Source organism: Sminthopsis crassicaudata, chromosome 4, assembly GCF_048593235.1.
Source record: "Sminthopsis crassicaudata isolate SCR6 chromosome 4, ASM4859323v1, whole genome shotgun sequence".
In the NCBI taxonomy this organism is placed as follows: domain Eukaryota; kingdom Metazoa; phylum Chordata; class Mammalia; order Dasyuromorphia; family Dasyuridae; genus Sminthopsis; species Sminthopsis crassicaudata.
The window spans coordinates 477742874-477765550 of record NC_133620.1 but is presented as its reverse complement, the minus strand read 5'-3'; the positions used below and the strand labels follow the sequence as shown (position 1 = coordinate 477765550).

General features: G+C 62.7%; 2 protein-coding genes across 3 annotated transcripts; both read right to left on the bottom strand.

The window, feature by feature from the left end:
* Positions 1-274: 274 nt before the first annotated feature.
* SUMO3 (small ubiquitin like modifier 3) lies at positions 275-4796 on the bottom strand. The gene is made up of 4 exons (XM_074264539.1): positions 4643-4796; positions 2216-2344; positions 1209-1280; positions 275-1002 (listed from the first exon to the last, which is right to left on the bottom strand). Exons 1-4 carry the CDS (start codon positions 4661-4663, stop codon positions 940-942), a joined length of 285 nt encoding a protein of 94 aa, XP_074120640.1. The 5' UTR covers positions 4664-4796; the 3' UTR covers positions 275-939.
* Positions 4797-15052: 10256 nt separating this feature from the next.
* PTTG1IP (PTTG1 interacting protein) lies at positions 15053-21962 on the bottom strand. 2 transcript variants are annotated; one of them, XM_074264536.1, is made up of 7 exons: positions 21709-21962; positions 19366-19418; positions 18469-18577; positions 18018-18123; positions 17875-17940; positions 17072-17118; positions 15053-16522 (listed from the first exon to the last, which is right to left on the bottom strand). In XM_074264536.1, the coding sequence occupies exons 1-7, from the start codon at positions 21818-21820 to the stop codon at positions 16479-16481; spliced, it is 537 nt and encodes a 178-aa protein (XP_074120637.1). In that variant the 5' UTR covers positions 21821-21962; the 3' UTR covers positions 15053-16478. The 2 variants fall into 2 exon arrangements, with proteins under 2 accessions (XP_074120637.1, XP_074120638.1); XM_074264537.1 differs by lacking the exons at positions 15053-16522; positions 17072-17118 and adding an exon at positions 17468-17508 and having other exon boundaries at positions 17876-17940; positions 21709-21953.
* Positions 21963-22677: the final 715 nt, after the last annotated feature.

Sequence of the window (22677 nt, the reverse complement as noted above, 5' to 3'; positions counted from 1 at the left end):
CCAAGACCCAAGTGGAGGCTGCAGGGGCACTCCACCTCCACAAGGGGGACCCCCAGACACGGCAGGAGGCCACATGGGCCCACGGAGGCTGCACAGCCCAGGGGAAGCTCCCAGCAGGGGGGGCCTCCTGCCCCCCCCCCCCCCCCCCCCCGTATCCCGTCACCCAGGCTGCCCTGTCCCGGAGGGGGCCCCAGGCCCAATCCCCTGGGCCTCAGTGGAGCTCGGTCTGGGGGGAGGGGCGGGGAGGGTAGAACGCGGAACACAAGCCAAGAGCCAGAGTACCAAACTATATTTACTGTGTACAGTAGTAAAGGACAACAAAGGACGTACAAATCAGAAAGAGACAGGCCCGAGCCACAGACGAGGAGTGCCCACAGAAAGCCCCCTTAGCAGGCAGGGTCACGCCGACAGAGGCGCCTAGAGATGGGACGAACACAACCCCCCAGGGTCCCCAGGCAGGATGCGGGGCCGGGCCCACCTCGGTCCCCGGGCTGCCCGGCGCGGGCAGCCGGGGCAGGGGAGCGGCCCGCGCACCCGGGCGGGGCCCCGGCCTCCTCTGAGGAGCCTGGCCGGGGATCGGCTGATGGCCGCCCGCCGGCCCTCTCCCCTGCCATGACTAGACTGGAGTATTTACATGATTAGACGATTCAGCCCAGAAAGCATCCCAAGCGTGGGGGCCGGCACCCGGGCCCCCAAAGCAAAGGGGGGAGAGAAGGAAGGAAAGTGAAGACAAACAAGCAAGATTCTTTTACTTCAGCAAAGAGAACATTCCACATGGGCCCAATTTGAGGTGTGGCGGCGTCCCCGCCAGGGTCGTCACGGGTCACGGGGACGACGCCCGCTGCGTCAGAGAGAGCCAAGCTTGGATCCGCGTCCCCCGCGGGGACGGAAGGATCCCACAACTCCCGAGGGAGGGCCGGGACGGCCCGGCCCCGGCGCCTACCAGGCTCCCCCCGTCTGCTGCTGGAACACGTCAATCGTGTCTTCGTCCTCCATCTCCAGCTGCTCGGGCACAAAAGAAAGGCGGCTCAGCGGCCGGGCTCCCTCCCCGCCCGCCCGGCAGGGGGCCTGGGGACGGCCCCAGCAGACAAAAAGCGGGACAGGGTGAGGGGCAAGCCCGGGCAGAGGGAGGCTTCCTGACTGGCAAGGGCCCCTCCCGGGGCCAGCCCAAGGGGCAGAAGCACATGGGCAAGGGGCCAGGCTCCTACCTGTGCAGGGGTGTCCGTCTCATTGATTGGTTGTCCATCAAATCGGAACCGAATCTGTCTCATCGACAAGCCCTGAAAGGTAAAGCCGTGAGCACAGGGCCCGGACCGCGAAGCGCTCAGTAAACGCGCCCCAGGCAGTCCTCCTCCTGCCGACAGGGACAAGGCAGCCCCTGGGCCCGACGCCCCCATCGCCAGCCGGACATTTCCCCCAGACCCAACCCTCTTGGGTGAACTCGGCCCAGACGGCCTGAGAGCAAGCTCCCTTTACAGGCTCGCCGCCTCTGGGCCGTCCCCATCTGCCGCGGAGGGGCCCTGTGACCTTGACTGTCACCTTTCTCCAGAAGGGATGTCCAAAAACTGGACTCCAGGTCAGCATGGCGGGGAGCCAAGGCCAGCCATCTCCTGCCTCTCCCAACCCCCTTCCCTGAACCCCCTCGGTGCCCATCTCTATTCTTGAGAAGGGGGCAGCCCCACACCCTGCAAATCCCGGGCCCCGGGAGGCCCCGTAGGGCTGCGGCCCAGCGGGCCCTTGCTCGGTTCTGCAGGGAGAGCCTGCCGCTGACCCCAAGCTAGTAAGGCTGCCTTCCCCTGGCCTCTTTCGGGGCCCTGGGGCAGGGGGCGGGGCTCAGGACTCAACCTCCTTTTTTCCTAAAAACCCAGATGGGAATTTTTTGGCAATCTCTACTCTGGAGCAAGGGGTAAACCGGGACTTCCTGGAAACTTCGCTTTGCTTCTGGAAAGGAAGGGAGCGAGGGCTGAGCTTCCACTCTAATGGAAACCAGATCGTCGGGGGGAGGGCTGGCTGCCCTCCCCAGCCCCTTCCTCCCTCCCTGTCCTCCTCCAACGTCCCGCCCTGTGCCAGGGCCGACCCTTTGGGGCCCCGTGGCCAGCGCTCGCGGCACTCTTGGGGAGGAAGCTGCTAGCGGCCTCGCTCCCAGGCCCTCGCCTCTGAGCCTCGGCCGGCCGGGCCGATGCAGCGTGGGGCCGGCTGGCCTCCGCCCCCGTACCTGTCTCTCACAATAGGCCTTCATTAACTTGTTCAGAGGTGTGTGCCGCTTGATTTTGAACTGGACCACTGACCCATCCTGCCCAGCTACCTTCAGGTTGATGTGATCATTCTCAGTTTTCACACCTTCCTGTGGAGAGAAAGCGGAAAAGCAATGTCTCCAAGAATCCCCCCCAGGCGCCCGAGGGGGCCAGGAGAACGCCCCCTGGAGGAGGCTCAAGGGCCTTCCAGAAGTCCGGGCCCCTCTCCCTCTCGTGTCCCACCCCCCAGCCCTCCCACCGCCTGCAGGAAGCTTTTGCTGAGCTCTCCGGGACCCGCCTGCTGGGACCCTCCTCCCCGTATTTGTGGGCGCAGACGTGGCCCGCCTGAGGCTCGGCTGTTTTCAGAAGCCCTGGTGTTTTACCAGTATGGTCTCCCCAGACCCCACCGTGAGGCAGCTGGGGTGACAGAGGGGGAGACTGAGGCAGGCGGCCCTTCAGTGATCTTAGTCTGAACTCCAGGCTTTCCGACTCCGGGCTCCAGGGACACATGGGAGAGAAGGGGGCAAATGCTGGGCAAACCTCAGGCTGCCCCAGCGGGGGATGGGTTCTCCCCTCCCAGAGGCACCCCCATGCCCACGAAAAGGCAGGTGGCAGAGCAGGGGAGAGGCCCCCCCCCCCGGCCCTGCAGAGTGGTCTGGAGGGCGGCCTCCGTCTGTCCACTTCTGGCTTTAGCCTGAAGCCTGCTGGGCGTCCCCCCGGCGGGCCGTCTGCCCCGGGCCCGCCGGCTGAGCGGCTCCCTCTGGGGCCAGGCCCGTGTCCCCACCAGGAGGGAGGGGAGCCTGGAGCCAAAAAGAAGGTGGCAGGGCCGGGAGAGGGCCCCGAGGCCGCCCGCCCGCTCCCAGAGGGCAGAAGTGGAGACAGGCTCGGGCTCTCTGAAAGCCAACGAAGAAGCCAGACCGAGGCATCTCTGTGGCCCTCGATGGTCGGGGGGAGGGGACAAGGCCGGCCCTTCCTGCTCCAGGGGCCCGAGCCGGAGCGGCGGCGGGATCCAAGCCTGCTGACCCGCAGGCGCCCTCCGGCCCCAGGCTGGCTTCGGGGTCTTCTCGGGCCGGCCTGTTCCTAAATGAAGGCTTCGGGGCGCCCCTCTCTCCGACAGCAGACGCCCCTGGCTCCCATGGGCCCCGCACCCACGGCCCAGCCGGGGTCGAGGGTCGCGCCCTCTCCTTTCAGGGTCCAGAGGAAAAAATGTCAAGTGTCACCAGGCATGAAGACAAAGGCGGCCGGCCCCTGCCCTCGGGGAGCCGGAGGAGGGGGCCAGGGAAGAGGGCCCAGGAGGAGGGCGGGGCCCCCAAAGCAGAGGGGGAGCCCGAACAAGGAGAGCCCCACGAGGAGGCTCAGAAGGGGGGCTGGAGGGCACCTCTCCCCCAAAGCTCTCCGGGGGGTCCTTCAAAGAAGAAGGACTACCACTGGCTCCCATTCCCAGCATTCCCAGGGGCCCCCTGCCTGCCCCTCTGGTGACCCCTGCTAACAGTGACTCCAAGGCTACTCCTGGGGGGCCGAGGTCTCGGGGCCTGAGGGCGTGGGGGGTCCGGCTCCCAGGAAAGGCTGCAGACCAAGCCTCGACCTCTCCCCCTCGGGGCCAAGGACTGGGACATCCCATCCGTCCCAGCGTCTGGCCCCCGGGGAGCGGCCCTCGCACCCAGGACAAGGGCCCTGAATCCTGGGGCTCCTGGGGGGGGCCTGGGCTGGGGTCTGCAGCCTCCAAACGGGCTCGGGCACCGAGGACAAGAGACCAGGAGCAGAGGAGGGAGAGGGAGGAGGGGATGGAGAGGGAGAGGGAGGAGCAGGAGGAGGGAGGGGGAGGAGGAGATGGAGACAGAGGAGGAGGGAGGGAGAGGAGGAGATGGAGGAGGGGGAGGAGATGGAGATGGAGGGAGGGGGGAAGGAGGATGAGGAGAGGGAGGAGGGGAGGAGGAGGAAAGGGAGGAGGGGAGGAGGAGGAGAGGGAAGAGGAGAAGAGGGAGGAGGAACAGGAGGTAGAGGGGGGAGGAGGAGATGGAAAAGATCAGGAGAGAAAAGAGAAGGGAGTGGAAGGGAGGAGGAAGAGGAGCACCACAAGGAACACTGGAGGAGAGGATGAGCAAACAGAGGGACAGAGGGGGAGGGGAGAGGGGGAGGGGCAAGAAAGGCGAAAAAGAGGGAGGGAAGGGGAACAAGGCTGGGGAGGAGGAGAAAAGGGACGAAAGGGGGAGGGGAGGGATGAGAAAGAAGGGGAGGGGCAGGAGAGGAAGGGAGGGGCGGATGGAGGAGAGCCCGGGGAGGATGGGGGCCCCCCCCAGGCGGCCGGAGGCGGCCCAGCGGCCTGCGGGCGGGCAGAGGCGGGCCGCCGGCCCCGAGCCCCGAGCCTCCCGGCCGCCACGACCCCCGCACCCATCCCTCCCTCGCACCTTGGGCTTCTCCTCGGACATGGCTCGCCGGGGCTGGGGGGATTTCGTTCCCTCACTCGCTCGGGGTTCGGGGCTGCTCTAGCCGCACTCGCTCGCTCCCTTCTCTCCCTCCGCTCCCGTCGCTCCCGCTCCCGCCGCTGCTCGGGGACGCGCTTCCCCCCGCGAATCCCGCCCTTCCCATTGGCCGAAGGCTGCATCACGTGGCGTCGCGCGCTCCCGATGCGCGCGCCCGCCCACCGCTGTCCCTCGGGCGCGCGCCTCCTGCTCCGGGGCCGCGAGGCCGTTGGAGGGAGATGCGTCACGGCACGGCACGTGACCAGGTTCCGCCCCTCCCAACCTCGCGCGGAAGCAAATGTGCGCGCGCGCGCGGCTCCGAGCCACGCCCTCGCATCTTACGTGATCCCACCGGTGGGAGAGGCTTGAGCCGCGGGTCTGGCCGAGGGGTGCTCAGTACGCAGGCGCGCAGGCCGTCCTCGATTCCCCAACCCATCCAAAGTAGCTGAGGCGGCCCCCGCGGCGCTCGAGCCAGACGCCCCTCCCCCACCCCACCACCCGCAGTTGGTGCTGCACGAACTGCGCCACCCGAGAAAGCGTAGGAGGGCGCGTGCGCGTGTCTGTGAGCGTGTATCTGCGTATGCTCTGGTGGGGATGTAACGTGTGGGCGGGAGCGCGTGTGCGCCTGCGCCTGCCGGAGTCCAGTCCGAATCTCCGCTGGCCTCAGGGAGCTGCCCCGTGCTGGGGCCGGGCCCGGCCGAAGGAAGCCCGAGGCGGCGCTGGGGGAGCCGGGGGAGCCGGGGGCTGGGCCCGGCCGAACCTCCCTCAGCCCCGTGGGCTCACCTCCGGTCACTTTGCAGAAGGGGAAACTGAGGCAGTCGGGGTGCGGGGCCTCTCGGAGTCCCCCAACTCGGTGTCTGAGGCCCCTCCCCCCACTCCCCTCCTCCCCGCAGTCCTCCACGTCCTCCAGGGCGCCCCCCCCCAAGCGGCCCGACGCCCTCCGGCCTTGTCCCCCCCCCCCCCAAGCGGCCCGACGCCCTCCGGCCTTGTCCCCCCCCAAGCGGCCCGACGCCCTCCGGCCTTGTCCTCCCCCCAAGCGGCCCGACGCCCTCCGGCCTTGTCCCCCCCCAAGCGGCCCGACACCCTCCCCAGCCTTGTCCCCCCCCCCAAGCGGCCTTGTCCCCCCCCCCAAGCCCTTTTGGGTGATGGAGGACTCCCAGGGGCGGTGCTCCCCCTCTGGCGCGCCCCGTCCCCGGGTCTGACGTCAGATTTTCTCCCCTCCTCGGTAAATGGTGTAAGACCGCAGAACTGTGGCTGTGGCTCCCCTACTCTCCCGATGAGTTCTTGCCCCAAAGCCTGGGCCCTGGCGGCGGGTCTCGGAGCCGCCGGTGTCGGCCCGGTCCCGGGGCCCCTGCGGGCCGGACGGTCCCTGCCTCATGTCAGTTAGCATGTAGCGCGCTAAACCTCCACTCTTTTGCTGCTCTTGCCCTTTTGTTCTTAAATGAACTTGGTTATTTTTTCTCACTCAAATGCTTTTGGGAGTCAACCAGCGCGGCGCCGAGCGGGGATTTTATTCCCTGCCTGAGAAGTGGTCAAGAACAACCCTCAGAGGAAGAAATTCGGGCTTTGTGGGGAAATGCTCCCCGTCACGGATCACTAAAGACGTGGAGACAGCTTCAGGTCCCACCAGTCACTGTCAGATTGGCCCGAGAGTGAATGGGGGAAACAGGGGCAGCGGTGGCCCAGCTGTGAGCCGCTCCAGCTCTTCGGGACGGCAATTTAGGACTATCCCCAAAGGAGCGGACCAGTGACCGGCTCTTTATTAAGCACTTACTGTGTGCCCGGGACTGGGGATGCAAAGTGTACTAAAAGACAGCTCTTGCCTTCCCGCAAGGAGTCCACAAACCTCCTCCTGCTAAGAGAAAGCGGGGTGCACCTTTCACTTGGGGAAGGACAGTGAAGCACCCGGTGCTTCTTGACTTGGTCACGACTCTAAACGGTAGAGAGGTGCGTAAAGCCGCCGTCTCACTCTCCCTAAATCTCCCTCACTCTCCTGAAAAGGCCTTGGCAGCCTCCCACCAGAAGCTCGGAGTCCTCCCTGAACATCCCACGGGGGATAAATGGAAAGTCATGAACGGAAATGAGGGGTCAGGGAGGTTCCTAAAGAAGGCGAGACTTCCATGGTGCTTCAGGGAAGCCGGGAGGCTCAGTGTCTGGAGAAGAGCAGGAGAGGGTTCCAACCAGGGCGGCCGGAGAGGGACAAGGCCCCCAGGAAGAGGCCAGCCTGAGGAGGTAAACCCGGGAGGCTTTGGAACCGCTCGGCCCTGGGGCAGAGAGACGGAGGCATCCCCGGGGACTGCTGCTCACGGGCCTGGCGGCTGGACGTCCAGTTTGAGAAGTCTAACGGGCAACTGGGGATGGGAGGCCAGCCGAGGATTTGGGGCAGGGAAGGTGTATCTGAGCATCATCCGAATAGAGATGATGAGACCCACAGGAGATCCCCAAGGGAAGCAGTCTGGAGAGAAGAGGTCCTTGGGGACCCCCGTGGTCAGAGGGCGTGCTCTGGAGAAGGATCCAGCAAAGGAGGCAGAGGACGAGTGGCCAGAGAGGGAGGAGGAGAGAGCGGGCCCCGTGTTCCCGGAGAAGCCATGCTAGCCAAAGGCTCTGGGACAAAGGAGTCCTGGGGAGGGGAAGGCGGTTTCTCTGCCTCTCACTGGAGAATGAGTCAGTCATGGGGCGCCCGTTTCTGGAATCACCAGAAGCTGAGGATGAGGCAGAAACGGACAGGCATCCCCAGAAGCCCGAGGCCGTCCCCCAGGAGCAGACTTGGGATGGGCAGGAACGGGAGGAAATCTGTTCTCTAAGCTGGAGCCCACTTTGCCCTGGACTTCCTCTGCACGTGAGGGAGACCTGGTCCCATTTGTTTTTTATTATTATACCTTAGAAAATATTCAGTCCACAAACTGATTAAGCCTGCTGCCTGCTTGATGTAAGCATTATCCGGGAAGCACACCTATGGGGGCTCAAGAGCTGCTGTGCACATTCATTTTCTTTCTGTATATAAAAAGTGAGATGAGCATGTGTGATTCACATTGGGAATCCAGCATTTTGAGTGGGTTCAGATCCCCTGGAGGTCCCTCCAAGTCTCTACTTCCCCTCTCCAGTTCGCCCTAATCTGTTGCCTCCTTTTCCCTCCAGCCTCCTCCCCTTCCAGCCCTGAATTCTTCTCCATCTCACCCTCCCAGCTCGCCCCCTCCCCACGGCTCTGACCTCAGCCACCAACCTCTGGTTCTAGGATTGAATGCAATGTCTGGTCCCCCACCTGGCTACACTGCACCACTTCGTGCACTCTGGGTTCCAGCTGGACCGTGTCCTTTGCTGCCCCCTTCGGTTGCATCTCCCTCCCCTGTGACTGCTCAGGCTCTGGGTCTCACCTGTCTCAGAAGGCTCAGCATCCTTCAAGGCTTTCCCTCTCTGAGATCATTCAGTTATTTACCATCTGTATACCTGGCTACAGGTTGGATCTCCTCTTAGAAGGCAATCTCTATGAAAACGACTGTTCTTCCTCTTGACCGTATAGGCCAGGACCGCCCAAGGGCTTGCACAGAGTGATCGTTCCACCAAGGCTTGTTGGCTTGGGTGGTCTTGATCATCCTGCCGCCAAAGAGTCCGAGGGCACTGGGAGAGGCTAAGTCTGGGGGGGCCTTTGGCGGCCTCTTTGGTTCATTGTTTTTTACGAGGCATTGGGGTTCAGTGACTTGCCCAGGGTCACCCAGCTAGTACGTGTCTAGCATCTGAGGTCGGATTGGAATCCAGGCCCTCCTGACTCAAGGGCCAGCACTGTCTCCCATTCCTAACTTATGTCCGGGCAGCCCCTTCCCCAGTGACCTCCTCAGGGGTCGGGGTAGGCAGGACTCCACTCCTGAGCAGCAGCCCCAGAGGGTTCACTGCATGGAGTAGGAAGCAGGGCAGTCCAGTGGAAAGAGCCCTGGGTACATGCCCTGCCTCTGAGTCTCTGGGCCTCCCTGGGCCCCAGTTCCTTTGGTCACTACCCTTCCCCTCAGCATAAGGGCTTGTTCTACATCACTTGGCTCCTGAGTGAAGAGGGTCAGGGTCAGCTTGTTTTCCTTTTTCCCAAGATGGAGGCAGTGGGGAGGGGAGGGATGAGGGAGAGATTGCATCACCTGAGACCATCTCACCCCCACGTGGTGGAGCACTGAGATCAGGGGCCGTGGGGGTTATTCGCTCCCGAGCCCGTATTCTCCTGGGAATTCTACCTGGGACCTAAGGACCCTTGGACCCCCTGCCAGGGGCTCCCTCCAGGACCCTGTCTCCGTGGTGATTACATTTCCTAGGAAGATGCTGCCAAATAAACCAGAAGTCTCTGGGACCCTCACCTTCCTGACCATCTCACCCTGATCTCCCCCCAAGCCGGCAACAGACTCTCCTTCAGGAAGAGCCTCCGAGAGCGGCCATCAGCGGGCCCCAAAGAGAACCAGTCCAATGCATTCAACAGTTAAGAAGAAGAAAGTGCCCCCCACTCCACAAGGGGAGACAGCCCACTGAAGGAGGCAGGAAAAGGGAGGGGAGGGGACTTGGGACCCTGAGGAAACTGAGATGGGGGAGGCACCTCACACAGAGGGAAACATCCTCTCTCTCTTCTGGCTTTCTCCCTCCCCCTCCTTTGGCTTTCTTCCTCTATCTCTCTTCCCTCTCCCTCTTCCCCTATTCCCTCCTTCTCTCTCTTTCCCTCTATCCCTCCTTTCTCTTTTGCCTCTCTTCCTCTTTCCTCTCTTTTCTTCCCTCCTCTTTCTCCCTCTTCTCCTGCTCTCTCCTGTCTCCTTCCCCTTTCTCCTCCTCCCTTTCCTTCTCCCCCTCCTCTCTCCTTTCTCTCTCCTTCCCTTCTCTCCTCTTTCCCTCTCACCCTCCCCTCCCTCCTTCTCTTTCCCTCTTCTCCTTCTCTTCTCCCTCTCACTCCCTTTTCTCCTCTTTCCCTCTCCCCCTCCTCTCTCCTGTCTCTCTTCCTCTCTCCCTCCCTCCCCTTTCTCCTCTTTCCCTCTCCCCCTCCTCTCTCCTGTCTCTCTTCCTCTCTCCCTCCCTCCCCTTTCTCCTCTCTTTCCCTCTCCCCTCCTCTCTCCTTTTTCTCTCCCTCCCTCCCCTTTCTCCTTCTCTTTCCCTCTGCCCCTCCTCTCTCCTGTCTCTCTTCCTCTCTCCCTCCCTCCCCTTTCTCCTCTCTTTCCCTCTCCCCCTCCTCTCTCCTTTTTCTCTCCCTCCCTCCCCTTTCTCCTCTCTCTCCCTCTGCCCCTCCTCTCTCCTGTCTCTCTTCCTCTCTCTCTCCCTCCCCTTTCTCCTTCTCTTTCCCTCTCCCCCTCCTCTCTCCTGTCTCTCTCCCTCCCTCCCCTTTCTCCTCTTTCCCTCTCCCCCTCCTCTCTCCTGTCTCTCTTCCTCTCTCCCTCCCTCCCCTTTCTCCTCTCTTTCCCTCTGCCCCTCCTCTCTCCTGTCTCTCTTCCTCTCTCCCTCCCTCCCCTTTCTCCTCTCTTTCCCTCTCCCCCTCCTCTCTCCTTTTTCTCTCCCTCCCTCCCCTTTCTCCTCTCTTTCCCTCTGCCCCTCCTCTCTCCTGTCTCTCTTCCTCTCTCCCTCCCTCCCCTTTCTCCTCTCTTTCCTTCTCCCCCTCCTCTCTCCTTTTTCTCTCCCTCACCTCCCTCCTCTCTTTCCCTCCGCCCCTTTCTTCTCTTCCCCTGTCTCCCTCCCCTCCCTCCTCTCTCGGTTTCCCTCTCCCCCTTCTTGTCTCGGTTCTTCCCCTGGCCCAGACCACTAGGCCACCATGACGCTTTGACTTACCCTGATGGTGCTAGTGCGAGGCAAGGCCCCCATCCCAGGGCACCTTCCCCGTCCCAGACCGGGTGGGAAGCCCAGGCCAAATAGCAACCGCCCTAGGGTGGACAACGAAGGGCCCCGAGAATTCCCCCGCGATCCCCACAGCATAAAGACCCACCCCCGTGGGGGCCGCTTTTCCCAACCCCGCTTGGAAGGTGGCGTGCATGGGCTGGCCCCGGGATCCCTGGGCTGGGAGGAGTGCCGCCCATGTCCCGGGCTCCCTTCTCTCCAGACCCCTGGGCCCTGGGCCCCCCTGCCCCTCAGCTCTGGCCATCCGCCCCGCGGAGGGAGGGGCTCCCGCCAGCTGTGCGGAGCTTTGAGGGTGGGGGCCCAGGGGTGCAAAGCTGGCCAGGGCGCAAGGCCTGCCGGGGGCGCAAGGCTGGCTGGCACCCCCCCCCCCAGCTCCTCAGGCTTCTGACAATGGAGAAACCTCACCAGGGCCGGGTCAAGCGGAGCGGCTCAGCGGAGCCCCGGCCCGAGAAGCGGGGCCTGTCCCCAGTGGTGAGGCGGGCAGCCCCCCCCCCCCCGCCCCCTCCGCCCCCCGTCCCGTGCCTGGAGAACTCCCCTTGCTTCCCGGAGCTGCGGCTCCCGGTCCGCTCCTGCCCAGGTGTCCCTGCAAGCCTCCGGGTGGTACAGCCGCCATCCCGAAGCCTGTTGCCATGGTCACGGGCTGGGAGCCGAGATTAAGGATGGTGCGATATGAGAGGGAGTAAGCGCGTGCGTGCCCCTTCCCCCCCTCCCCGCTGCTGCCGTCCTAAACTGGGGGGAGGGAGGGAGGGGGGCTGGCCCGACTGACAGAAGGGGGCGTGTCCAGGTGGGCCCTGCCTCGCCTCAAGGGAGCCCCTTTTTGGCACGGGACCGGGGCAGGTGCTGCCCGCCGGGGCTCCGGCGGAGCCTCCCCCGGCACGGCGCGCCCCGAGCTCTGGGAACCAGCGAGGGGCCCGAGCGGGGCAAGATGGCTTCTTTCTCCTTCTCTAAAAGCGGGAGAATCTCAGCAGAAGAGCGCACTGTGTTGGGGCGCGAGGGGCGCTCCTGGGATCAGGGTCGCCCAGCGGGGGCGGCAGCAGACCCCACACGGGATCCCCTCCCCGTCCTTCCCTCTCCCCCTCCTCTCTCCTGTCTCTCTTCTCTCTTTCCCTCTCCTCCATCTTTTCCCCTTCCTGTCTCGTTTTTGCCTCAGGCCTTCCTTCCTTCCCTTTCTGTTTCTCCTTTCTTTCTCTCTCTTCCTCTATCTGTCCCTCCTCTCTCCCTCTCTGTCTCTGTCTCTCTTCCTCCCTCCTTTTTGTCTCTTCCTTCCTCCTTTTTGTCTCTGCCTCTCTTCTTCCCTCTTTTTTGTCTCTCTCTTCCTCCCTTCCATTTGTCTCTTCCTCCCTCCCTTTTTGTCTCTGCCTCTCTTCCCCCCTCCTTTTTGTTTCTGTCCCTCTTCCTCTTTTTGTCTCTGCCTCTCTTCCCCCCTCCTTTTTGTTTCTGTCCCTCTTCCTCTTTTTGTCTCTGTCTCTCTTTCTCTTCCTCTCTCCTTTTTGTCTCTCTCTTCCTCTCTCCTTTTTTGTCTCTGTTTTTCTTCCTCTATCCTTTTTATTTCTGTGTTTCTCTCTTCCTCCATCCTTTTTGTCTCTGTCTCTCTTCCCCCCTCCTTTTTGTCTCTTTCTTTTTCTTCCTTCCTCCTTTTTATCTTTGTCTCTCTTTCTCTTCCTCCCTTCCTTTTGTCTCTGTCTCTCTTTCTCTTCCTCCATCCTTTTTGTCTCTCTGTTCTTCCCTCTTTTTTGTCTTGTCTCTCTCTTCTTCCCTTTTTTGTCTCTTTCTTCCTCCCTTCCTTTTCTCTGTCTCTCTTTCTCTTCCTCTCTCCTTTTTGTCTCTGTCTCTCTTCCTCCCTCCTTTTTGTCTCTCTTTTTCTTCCTCCATCCTTTTTATTTCTGTCTTTCTCTTCCTCCATCCTTTCTGTCTCTCTTCCCTTCCTCTTTGTCTTTCTTTCTCTTCCTTCCTCCTTTTTATCTTTGTTTCTCTTTCTTTTCTCTGTCCCTCTTCCTCTTTTTGTCTCTGTCTCTCTTTCTCTTCCTCTCTCCTTTTTGTCTCTCTTCCTCCCTCCTTTTTTGTCTCTCTTTTTCTTCCTCCATCCTTTTTATTTCTGTCTCTCTCTTCCTCCATCCTTTCTGTCTCTCTTCCCTTCCTCTTTGTCTTTCTTTCTCTTCCTTCCTCCTTTTTATCTTTGTTTCTCTTTCTTTTCTCTGTCCCTCTTCCTCTTTTTGTCTCTGTCTCTCTTTCTCTTCCTCTCTCCTTTTTGTCTCTCTTCCTCCCTCCTTTTTTGTCTCTCTTTTTCTTCCTCCATCCTTTTTATTTCTGTCTCTCTCTTCCTCCATCCTTTCTGTCTCTCTTCCCTTCCTCTTTGTCTTTCTTTCTCTTCCTTCCTCCTTTTTATCTTTGTTTCTCTTTCTTTTCTCTGTCCCTCTTCCTCTTTTTGTCTCTGTCTCTCTTTCTCTTCCTCTCTCCTTTTTGTCTCTCTTCCTCCCTCCTTTTTTGTCTCTCTTTTTCTTCCTCCCTCCTTTTTATTTCTGTGTCTCTCTTCCTCCATCCTTTTTGTCTCTGTCTCTCTTCCTCCCTCCTTTTTGTCTTTCTTTCTCTTCCTTCCTCCTTTTTATCTGTCTCTTTCTTTTCCTCCCTCCTTTTTGTCTCTTCTTCCCTCCCTTTGTCTCTGCCTGTTCTTCCCTCTTTTTTGTCTTTCTTCCTCCCTTCCTTTTGTCTCTGTCTCTCTTTCTCTTCCTCTCTCCTTTTTGTCTCTCTCTTCCTCCCTCCTTTTTTGTCTCTCTTTTTCTTCCTCCATCCTTTTTATTTCTGTCTCTCTTCCCCCTTCCTTTTTGTCTTTCTCATCCTCCCTCCTTTTTGTCTGCCTCTCTCTTCCTTCCTCCCTCCCTTTTATCTTTGTCTCTTTCTCTTTCTCCCTCCCTCCCTTTTTGTCTCTGCCTCTCTTCTTCCCTCTTTTTGTCTCTTCCTTCCTCCCTTCCTTTTGTCTCTCTTCCTCTTCCTCTCTCCTTTTTGTCTCTGTGTCTGTCTCTCTTCCTCCCTTTTTGTCTCTGCCTCTCTTCCTCCCTCCTTTTTGTCTCTGTCACTCTCTTTCTTCCTCCCTTTTTGTCTGTCTCCCCCCCTCCCCTCCCTGCATGGTTTCCGTTTTCCCCTTTTTCTCTCAGTTCCTCTCTCCTTCCCTAGCTCCATCTCTCTCCTCTGCTTGAGGGCTGGGCTGGGGCGTGTCTGCCCCCAAAGTTCCTCTCATGAGGTTCTCCGTCCACTCAGTCTGTGCTCACCTCACACATTAATGACCCAGACGTACCAGATGTGGACAAGTTCCAAAGCCAGGGGGGTGCGGGGGCCAGGTCTCTCCCGCCCTGGGGCACACGTCCGTTTCCCATCTGGGAGAACAGTGGCCCAGGGCTTCCCGGCCGGGTGCTGGAAGCCATGAGACTTTACTGCCAGCATTCTTAGAACTTTCCTAAACAAGGAAAAGACAAAGTGTTTCGATCCTGCTGGGCAAGGAAGGAGTTCAGCATCCGTGTTAGGAGAAAAGAGGAGCTGTCTCCCATGTCTAACGGAGGCCCTGGGCCACTACCATTCTCTTCTTATCCTCCCCCTTAAATTCGAGGGTCCCGCTAGACCCAGGAGGAGGAGTGAAGGCTTCATCTAAGGGAAGAGCGTGTTCTGGGGAGGTCTGAAGAGACGAAGGAACGAATGGAAGCCTTTCTTGTGCTCTGAGCTTGAAGTCCTGTGCTAAGCAGGGACTCACATTTTACGGGTGCGGACGCCCCCAGAGCAGAGCCAGATGCCAAGCAGAGCTTCTGGGGGGGCCCTTCCCACATAGACATAGTAAAACCACAGCGTTCAGGGAACGGGACAGTGGCTGGTGTGGGGGACTTGAGGGAGGACTTTCTTCTCCTGCCTTTGGCAGGTGCCGGGAGGCTGGGGGTCCTGTGGCTATAGACTTGGGTCTGAGGGAGACGATGCGGAGAGCTGGGAAAAGGGTGACTCTCGCTAGGAGGGCGGTGGCCGACAGGAATTCAACTTTCTGTAAAATCACCATCAGTGAGCAGTCAGGAAAAGGGAGAGGGGAGCAACGTCCTGAGTTGTGGCTGGCACCGGGTCTCTCAAAAGAGAGCCCTGGCCCATCTTATCTCCCGGGTCCTCTGACAACTCTGGCCGGGGGGGACCTGTTCTGTACCTGAGCAGATGGGCCCCAGAGGGGCAGGCAAGCCTCATCACAACACGTTCCTTCTGCGGGGCAGAGGCAAGATGGCGGAGGAAAGGCCGGGCTCCCCTGAGCTTTCCCAAATCCCTCTCCTAACAACCTTAAAAACCAGCTCAGAATGAATTCTGGACTGGCAGAACCAAGCAGAAGGAGGAAACATTATTCCAGCCCAGACCAGCAGAGGGGGCTGGAGGGAGAGGTCCATCTCATGGGGCGGAGAATGGAGCGCAGTCCAGGGCCGGAGCTCTCAGCCCATACACAGAAGACCAGCTACGGGGCCTAGGACATAGAACGCAGCACAGGTTTGATTATAATCAACCTTTTTTATTATTTTGATTTTCCAAAAGTAAGGCACTCCCCAGTGTGAGCATGAATGAGCCTGTGGCCACAGATTGGTCTCGTATAGAAACAGACAGAAACACAGCAAAGACACTTAAAAATCTGGGCTCCTCCGGACCTGGAAGGGTTCGAGGCCGGCCCTCGTCACCGTGGGCCCGGGACCGCGCCAGGCGGTTCTGCCCGCCGCCGGCCCTCGCACGGCACCGGGGTGCGCTCCTTCCCCGGAAGCCCTCCCCCCGCCACTCCCTCCACAAGGGCGCACTACCCTCCGTGCACGGGCAGCCAAGTAACTTGGGGAGGAAGGGTTCAAGAGGCAGCTTCGAGATTTTCAGCATAGAAAGGTTAATTCACAGTAAGGCCGTTACATACGCCATAAAAAGTGTTTTTAAAAAGAGTGCAAGGAGAAATTGGAACGTTTGGAAGATTAAAAGCAGCTCTCGAGTTACACTGTGTGCTAGCTTTGGGGGAGCCCCTCTGCCTTCTCCACAGCAGGACGACGCCCCACTTCCACTTCCCTGCTCCCAGGCTGGCCTTGATGGAGCTGGCTCAGCAGCACGAGAAAGGGGGGCTGCCACAATGGTCCCCATCGACTACCCTGGTCAGCAAGCCCAGCTCACGCCTGCCACCGGTCGCCACGTCCCACCCACAGAAGGCTGGCCAGGGGCTCTGGCCCCTCCCAGAGAAACCGGCCAGCTCTGCTCCCTGGGCCGGAGAGGGGGTCAGGGCCCACACGGCCCAGATCGGCTCCCGACTTGGAGAAGGCACTTTTTTAGTGTGGATGGTCGCTGCTCCTTGTCCCTGGGGCTGCCGTCCAGTCCTGCTCCTGAAGCGAAAGAAATCTAACCCTGTTTCTTAAAAACAGAAGGGTCCAAAGAACCCCCAAACACCCCAACGCTCTGATTCTGGCGGGCTCGTCCAGTGCCACCTTTGCACCATACTTCAGCCACGGCTGGCGGCTCCTTTGGGGCCGGGCATAAGAGACAAGCAGGGATGCCCGCTTTCAGGCTGTCTGATCACGAAGGGTTAGATGGCGAAGGTGACTTCAACCCGAACCGAGGCCTCGGTCTGAAGGAACAAAGGTGCTGACGAGGGCGCGTCGGGAAGCCGAGAAAGGCGTTGGAGTCAGTGGGTAGGGGGAGGGGGCAGCCTGACCCCTTTTGTGAGCACAGCTGATCCAGGAGACAAAGGGGGCCCGGGGGCATCGGAGCCGTGTCCGCCAGGCCAAGGAGGAGGGCTTCTCTTGGGGTGTTTCATGGACTACAAGAATTCGTCAAGGGCTATTGAACATAAGGCTCTTTACTGAAAGCATCGTGTTAAAATGGAGGCCGGGGTGGGCTCTCCTCGCCATCTGCAGGGCTCGTCCGGGCAGAGAAGGTCCGGCCGCCCCCACGGGGGCTAGTTCTCGAATCTGGCGTAAGGATTCTGTTCTTTAAACAGCCCTGGAAGCGAGACGTTCAGAGGACAGCCCAGTCACCCAAGGGCAGAGAAACCCATTCAGCTTCCCGGCTCTCAGGGAGGTGTGGGCAAGCTTCCACACACAGACACACACCCACACACTCATCAGTCCAGACTCAGGAAGAGGCTCACATCTGACCGGAAGCCTGCAGGGGGAACCACCGCCACCCCCCTTCACAGGGCATGTCTCCCCCTAGTTCCTCGGACCTTCCTTAGGGAAGGGTGGGAGCAGTGGGAAAAGTCAGGACTTAATGGGCCGTAAGGTCAGAGAGGAGGTGCCCAGACAAGGCCGGGTACCCACCCTTGGTACCCACAGGCCCACATCAGGCAAATCTCCAGACCAGTGGTTTCTCCTGCCAGCTCCCCCGGACTCCGGCCCAATGGCAAGGGCTGCCATCCTGTGCCCGGCCCACGGACGGGTGAGCACGGGCAGGGCCTCTCGGAGCACGGCCATCTCCCGGACAAAGTGCCCTCCCCATGGGGCACTCCCCACGTGTCTGAGGCCCGCCTGCAGACCAACAAAGAGCTCTCACCATATTTTTTCCTGATTTCTTCATGTCTGGACTTCATCTCCGCTCTCCTGCAAGAAGGAAATCCGGTCACGCACCGAGAAGACCCGACTGTCCCGCCCCCGTTTGCAGGCCCAGGGAGTGGACGCCTGCCCCCCTTTGCCCAACAGGCCGGCAAGCCGACCCCAAGGCCTCAGGACCCGTGCTGGCCGCCCAACGCCCCCTTTCACCAGGAGCCTCGAGACTTCTTAACCCCCAGGAAACAGGGGAGATGCAGCGACCATAGCGTGTGTGCACTGCAGCCTCCTGGCTGGGCAGACCACTGGAGGTCTAACCCCATGTGACCGCCTGCGCTCCCACCCAACCTGGCCGGCTTTTCCACGGCGTGGCCGACGTCCCCCTCCTGTGTCCCACGTCCAGCTAGAGACCCCCCTCCTAGGCCGCTGTGGTCTCCGCTCTCCCCTGCCCGGCCTCCGGGCACTGCCAGGCTGACACAGGCTCCACACGCCCGCGTCCTGGACGTCCTTCGAGGCTCATTCCTACAACATCCCCAGCCAGTCTCACCGCCCCCCCCCCCCCCCGCTGGTCCCACTCCCCAGACCCTCCTCGGCTCGGGCCGGCTGCCCTTCTAGCCTTGGGCTCCAGCATGGGCCGGCCCTTAGAACAGTGAAGAGAACGGCTGATTCAGAAGCAGCCCAAATGCAGCCCAGAGGCTGAGGCCGGAGCTACCCCTGCGGACCAGAGACTAGAGCCGCCCACGAAGGCCTGAGCCGCCCCTGGAGGCCCCGGCCCGCCCGGGAAGGCCCCCGTGGGCCGGGCGCCCTCACCTCTCCTCTTGCCGAACTCTTCTCTCTTCTCTCTCTCTCGCAGCGCGCTCTTCCTCTTTATCGGACCTGCCAAGACCAAGAGTCACCGGTCAGCGGCCGCAGCTGCGGGCCCAGCCCCGCCCCAGGTGCCCCCCAAGGCTCACCTGGGGTCTTTCTTTTTCCGGCAGCAGCAGCAGCAGCAGATGGTGATACCCAGGACAAGGGCACCTCCCACCACCGACATGGCGATGATCAAGGCTTCGAAGTTCACTGGGACAGGAAGATGGGCAAAGTGAAAGTAGCCCCAGGCCTCCCCCCCCCCCCCCACCATGAGCACATGGGCAGGCCACCAGGGGCCTAACCCCATCTGCCCTTTCCTCCGGGAACCCTCCTCCCTCCTCATAGCAGGACCTTCCCCCGCTCCCCTTTCCCTCTTGTTTCAGAGGGCAAGGTCCCTGAGCACAAGGCCCGGCGCCTCATAAACGGCCTCCCCGCGGGCAGAGAGTTCTGGTACCCAGGAGCCAGGAGGACCCCCCTCCCCCCCCACGAGGGCCCAAGGCCAGCCTGAAATGGGGACTGCAGCCCCGCGGGCAGCAGGAGGGAGGCAGCGCTTACCCCAGCACACGCCCCATCGGGCAGAGCTCAGCTGGCAGAGCGAGCTGGGTGGCAGGATCTTCCGGACGGGATAGTCCAGGCAGGCGTTATTCGTGTAGCACCAGAAGCACTGAAACGGGAGGGAACTGGAGCTGAGCAGCCCCGGGGCGGGGAGCCAGGGGCACCGTCCCGGGGCTGGACCGCGCCGAGGGGAGCACCCCTCCCTCAGGAAAGCAGGAGCCTCTTCTCCCGGCAGCGCTCAGCCAGATGGCAACAACGGGGTTCTTTCCTAGTCACCGCAGCCCCTACGTCTCAGAGGCTCCGGTCTGGCGCCGGGAAGGCCTGCGGTGGCCCGGGACAATCAGCTCACTTGGCACAGATGCTCCGGGACGGGCCTAACGGGCCTTGGTCCCTCAGAACTGGCTGCAGGACCAGCCGGAGCACATTTCTGCCCCGAGGGCCTGGGAGTGCCCGGGGGCACCTCCCTGCCTCCCTCATCCCAGAAGGATCAGCCCCAGGATTTGCCCCCCCCCACCCCGGAACAAGCCAGGCCCTGTCACTCAAATGGGCTCCTTTCTGTCTGCGTTCGGTCTCGCCGCCTGGACTGAACGTCCACAGTGCCCGGGGCCCTGCGGCAGACCCGGAGCTTCCAAGCTCCCCAGACGCCCCAAACCCCCTCTCGCCTGAGAGAAAACCCCCGCCTGGCTGATCACGCCCCCACCCGCCCGCCCACAAGCGCTTCTCAAAGGCCTGCTGGCCACTGGGCTCGAGGAGCCCCACAGGAGGAGCCCCACGGGAGGAGCCCCACGGGAGGAGCCCCCCGGGAGGAGCCCCCTGGGAGGAGCCCCACGGGAGGAGTCCCACGGGAGGAGCAGACCAGGAGCAGCCTGGGGTGTGGGGGAGGGCAGAGGCACTCACCGAGACGTTCTTCAGGCACTCGCTGCAGGATTTGTTGGTGTTCTCGGAGCAAGCTGGAGGAAAACAGCCTCCATCAGAAGCAGAGGAAGAACGGGGCCCGCATTTTAATGCCCCCAACTCCCCACCAAGGACCTGCTGGCACCAGAAAGCCTCAACCGGTCGCTCACAGGATCCTGGGTTCAAGACTCAGAAAGGGGCAGCCTCCAGGCTGGACTCTACAACAAGCCTTGCAAGAGTTTTCAATCTGTCGTACCCCCCTCCCCCCCATTGAGAAAAGGGAGAAATAAAGCTCTAACAAAGCAACAAAACCAACATCCTGACCTGCTGCAAAGGCCTTGGCCAGGCCCAGCCAGGCCATTCCTAGCACAGCCAGGAGGAGCCAGGCCATCCCCGGCACAGCCAGGCCATCCCCAGCACAGCCAGGCCATCCCCAGCACAGCCAGGCCATCCCCAGCACAGCCAGGCCATCCCCAGCACAGACAGGCCATCCCCAGCACAGCCAGGCCCAGCCAGGCCATCCCCAGCACAGCCAGGCCCAGCCAGGCCATCCCCAGCACAGCCAGGCCCAGCCAGGCCATCCCCAGCACAGCCAGGCCCAGCCAGGCCATCCCCAGCACAGCCAGGCCCAGCCAGGCCATCCCCAGCACAGCCAGGCCATCCCCAGCACAGCCAGGCCCAGCCAGGCCATCCCCAGCACAGCCAGGCCCAGCCAGGCCATCCCCAGCACAGCCAGGCCCAGCCAGGCCATCCCCAGCACAGCCAGGCCCAGCCAGGCCATCCCCAGCACAGCCAGGCCCAGCCAGGCCATCCCCAGCACAGCCAGGCCCAGCCAGGCCATCCCCAGCACAGCCAGGCCCAGCCAGGCCATCCCCAGCACAGCCAGGCCCAGCCAGGCCATCCCCAGCACAGCCAGGCCATCCCCAGCACAGCCAGGCCATCCCCAGCACAGCCAGGCCATCCTCAGCACAGCCAGGCCATCCCCAGCACAGCCAGGCCCAGCCAGGCCATCCCCAGCACAGCCAGGCCCAGCCAGGCCATCCCCAGCACAGCCAGGCCCAGCCAGGCCATCCCCAGCACAGCCAGGCCCAGCCAGGCCATCCCCAGCACAGCCAGGCCATCCCCAGCACAGCCAGGCCATCCCCAGCACAGCCAGGCCATCCTCAGCACAGCCAGGCCATCCCCAGCACAGCCAGGCCCAGCCAGGCCATCCCCAGCACAGCCAGGCCCAGCCAGGCCATCCCCAGCACAGCCAGGCCCAGCCAGGCCATCCCCAGCACAGCCAGGCCCAGCCAGGCCATCCTCAGCACAGCCAGGCCATCCCCAGCACAGCCAGGCCCAGCCAGGCCATCCCCAGCACAGCCAGGGCCAGCCAGGCCATCCCCAGCACAGCCAGGCCATCCCCAGCACAGCCAGGCCATCCCCAGCACAGCCAGGCCCAGCCAGGCCATCCCCAGCACAGCCAGGCCCAGCCAGGCCATCCCCAGCACAGCCAGGCCCAGCCAGGCCATCCCCAGCACAGCCAGGCCCAGCCAGGCCATCCCCAGCACAGCCAGGCCCAGCCAGGCCATCCCCAGCACAGCCAGGCCCAGCCAGGCCATCCCCAGCACAGCCAGGAGGAGCCAGGCCTGTGTCTGAGTACTTTGGGAGGCCCCTGCCCAGCCCAGGTCAGGCCTTCCGGGACTGTGGGGCTGAGGTCACCAGGAGGCCCGAATGAGGAAGCCGGTCCCTGCCTGCTGCAGGCCCTGGGCGCTAATCGGCACTTTCCCCTCGGTTTTCTGGGTTAGGAGCCCTAGTAGGGGAGGTCCCCGAGGGCAGCGACCGGCCCAGCTTTCCCATAAAGGCTCGGGCTCACATCAGGCGAATCTGTCAGGATGCCAGGACCTCCCCCAAAGAAAGAGCGCGGGTGGGGGGGAGGGGGAGAAAGGACCAGGACCCCGGAGACCTGGGGGAGGGTGGAACTGCACAAGTAGCGGGGAAGGGGGGCGGACGAGGACTCCAGAAGCACTTTGCGGGGGGTGGGGGTGGGGGGGGTGTTACAATCCCCCCGAACATCAGCCAACTGGGAGACTCGAGACATCCCCAAAGTCTCCGAAGCCCCCACTCCGGCACCCCCAAAGTCGAGGGGTGATGGAGGGAGGGAGTGACGCAAAAACCCGAGAAAACCAGGAAGGGGCGCGGTGGGGGCGGGTCCTTGACCAGCGCGCCCCGCCCCATTCCGCGCAAGCGCAGGGTGCCCCCAGGAGAGCCGCGGCTCGCCCTCTCCTCCCCGCGCAGGCCCACTGGGCTCTCCCTCAGCCCGGCTCCCTCCTCGCCCTCGACTCTCCCCCCGCTCCGCTCTCTCACCAGCGGCCGCGCTCTGGGCGGACGCGGCCGGCCCGGACGGAGGCAGGAGGAGCGGCAGCAGCAGCAGCAACGGCCCGAGCAGCACGGCCCGAGCCGGGCCCCGGGGCTCCATGAGCAGACGCTCCGCGGCCCCAGCCGCTCACGGACGCGGACGCGGAGCACCCCTGGGGACGGAGACGGAGCACCGGCGGACGCGGAGCGGGTCACCCCTTTCTGAGCTCGTGACTGGGCAGGCGCGGGGCGGGGCCGGGGGCGGGGCTGGAGCCTGGGTGGCGTCACCACGCAGGCGCGACAGCCAGCCCGGCCCTGGGGGAGGGGGAAGGGGCGGAGCGCCATGTTTACTCTCCCCTCTCCCCGAGCCTGTAGTGCTAGGGGGAGACTGAAGATCCTCCTGGGACCTGGCGCGAGCCCCTTCCTCGCCCCCTCGTCTCCCTACTTCCGGGGGCCTCCCGAGCCCCCGCCGGCCTGTTCAGCTCTGGGGCGCTTGGGGCCCGGGAGGGCTGGGGGGCGCGGGGGCGGCCCTCGCGGTCCTCTGCTGAGCGTTCTCGGCCCGGCCGGTCCCGGGGGTCCCGGGCTGGGTAGGGGCCGAGGCGCGCGTGGCTCAGGCCCGGGGGCCTCCCCCACTCCCCTCCCTCACGCCCACCAGGGGAAGCTGGAGAGCAGCGGGAAGGACAGCTGGGTCCCGCCTCCTCGGTCCGTGTTGCCCCCCCCCCCCCCAGAGCAGCGGGAAGGACAGCTGGGTCCCGCCTCCTCGGTCCATGTTGCCCCCCCCCCCCCCCAAGCTGCTGCGCCAACCCGGAGTTCCGCCGAGGCGCCAGAGGCCGGCCGGCCCGGGGCACTTGCTGGGCCTCCACGGCGGGCGGGAGGGGCGGCCAGCCTCGGGAGCGGCGCAGCATCAGCTCCATGGGAGTGGAAGTGCCAATCAGTTGAGCTTCCCCCATGAGTGCACTGCCCATGCTGTGCTGCCCG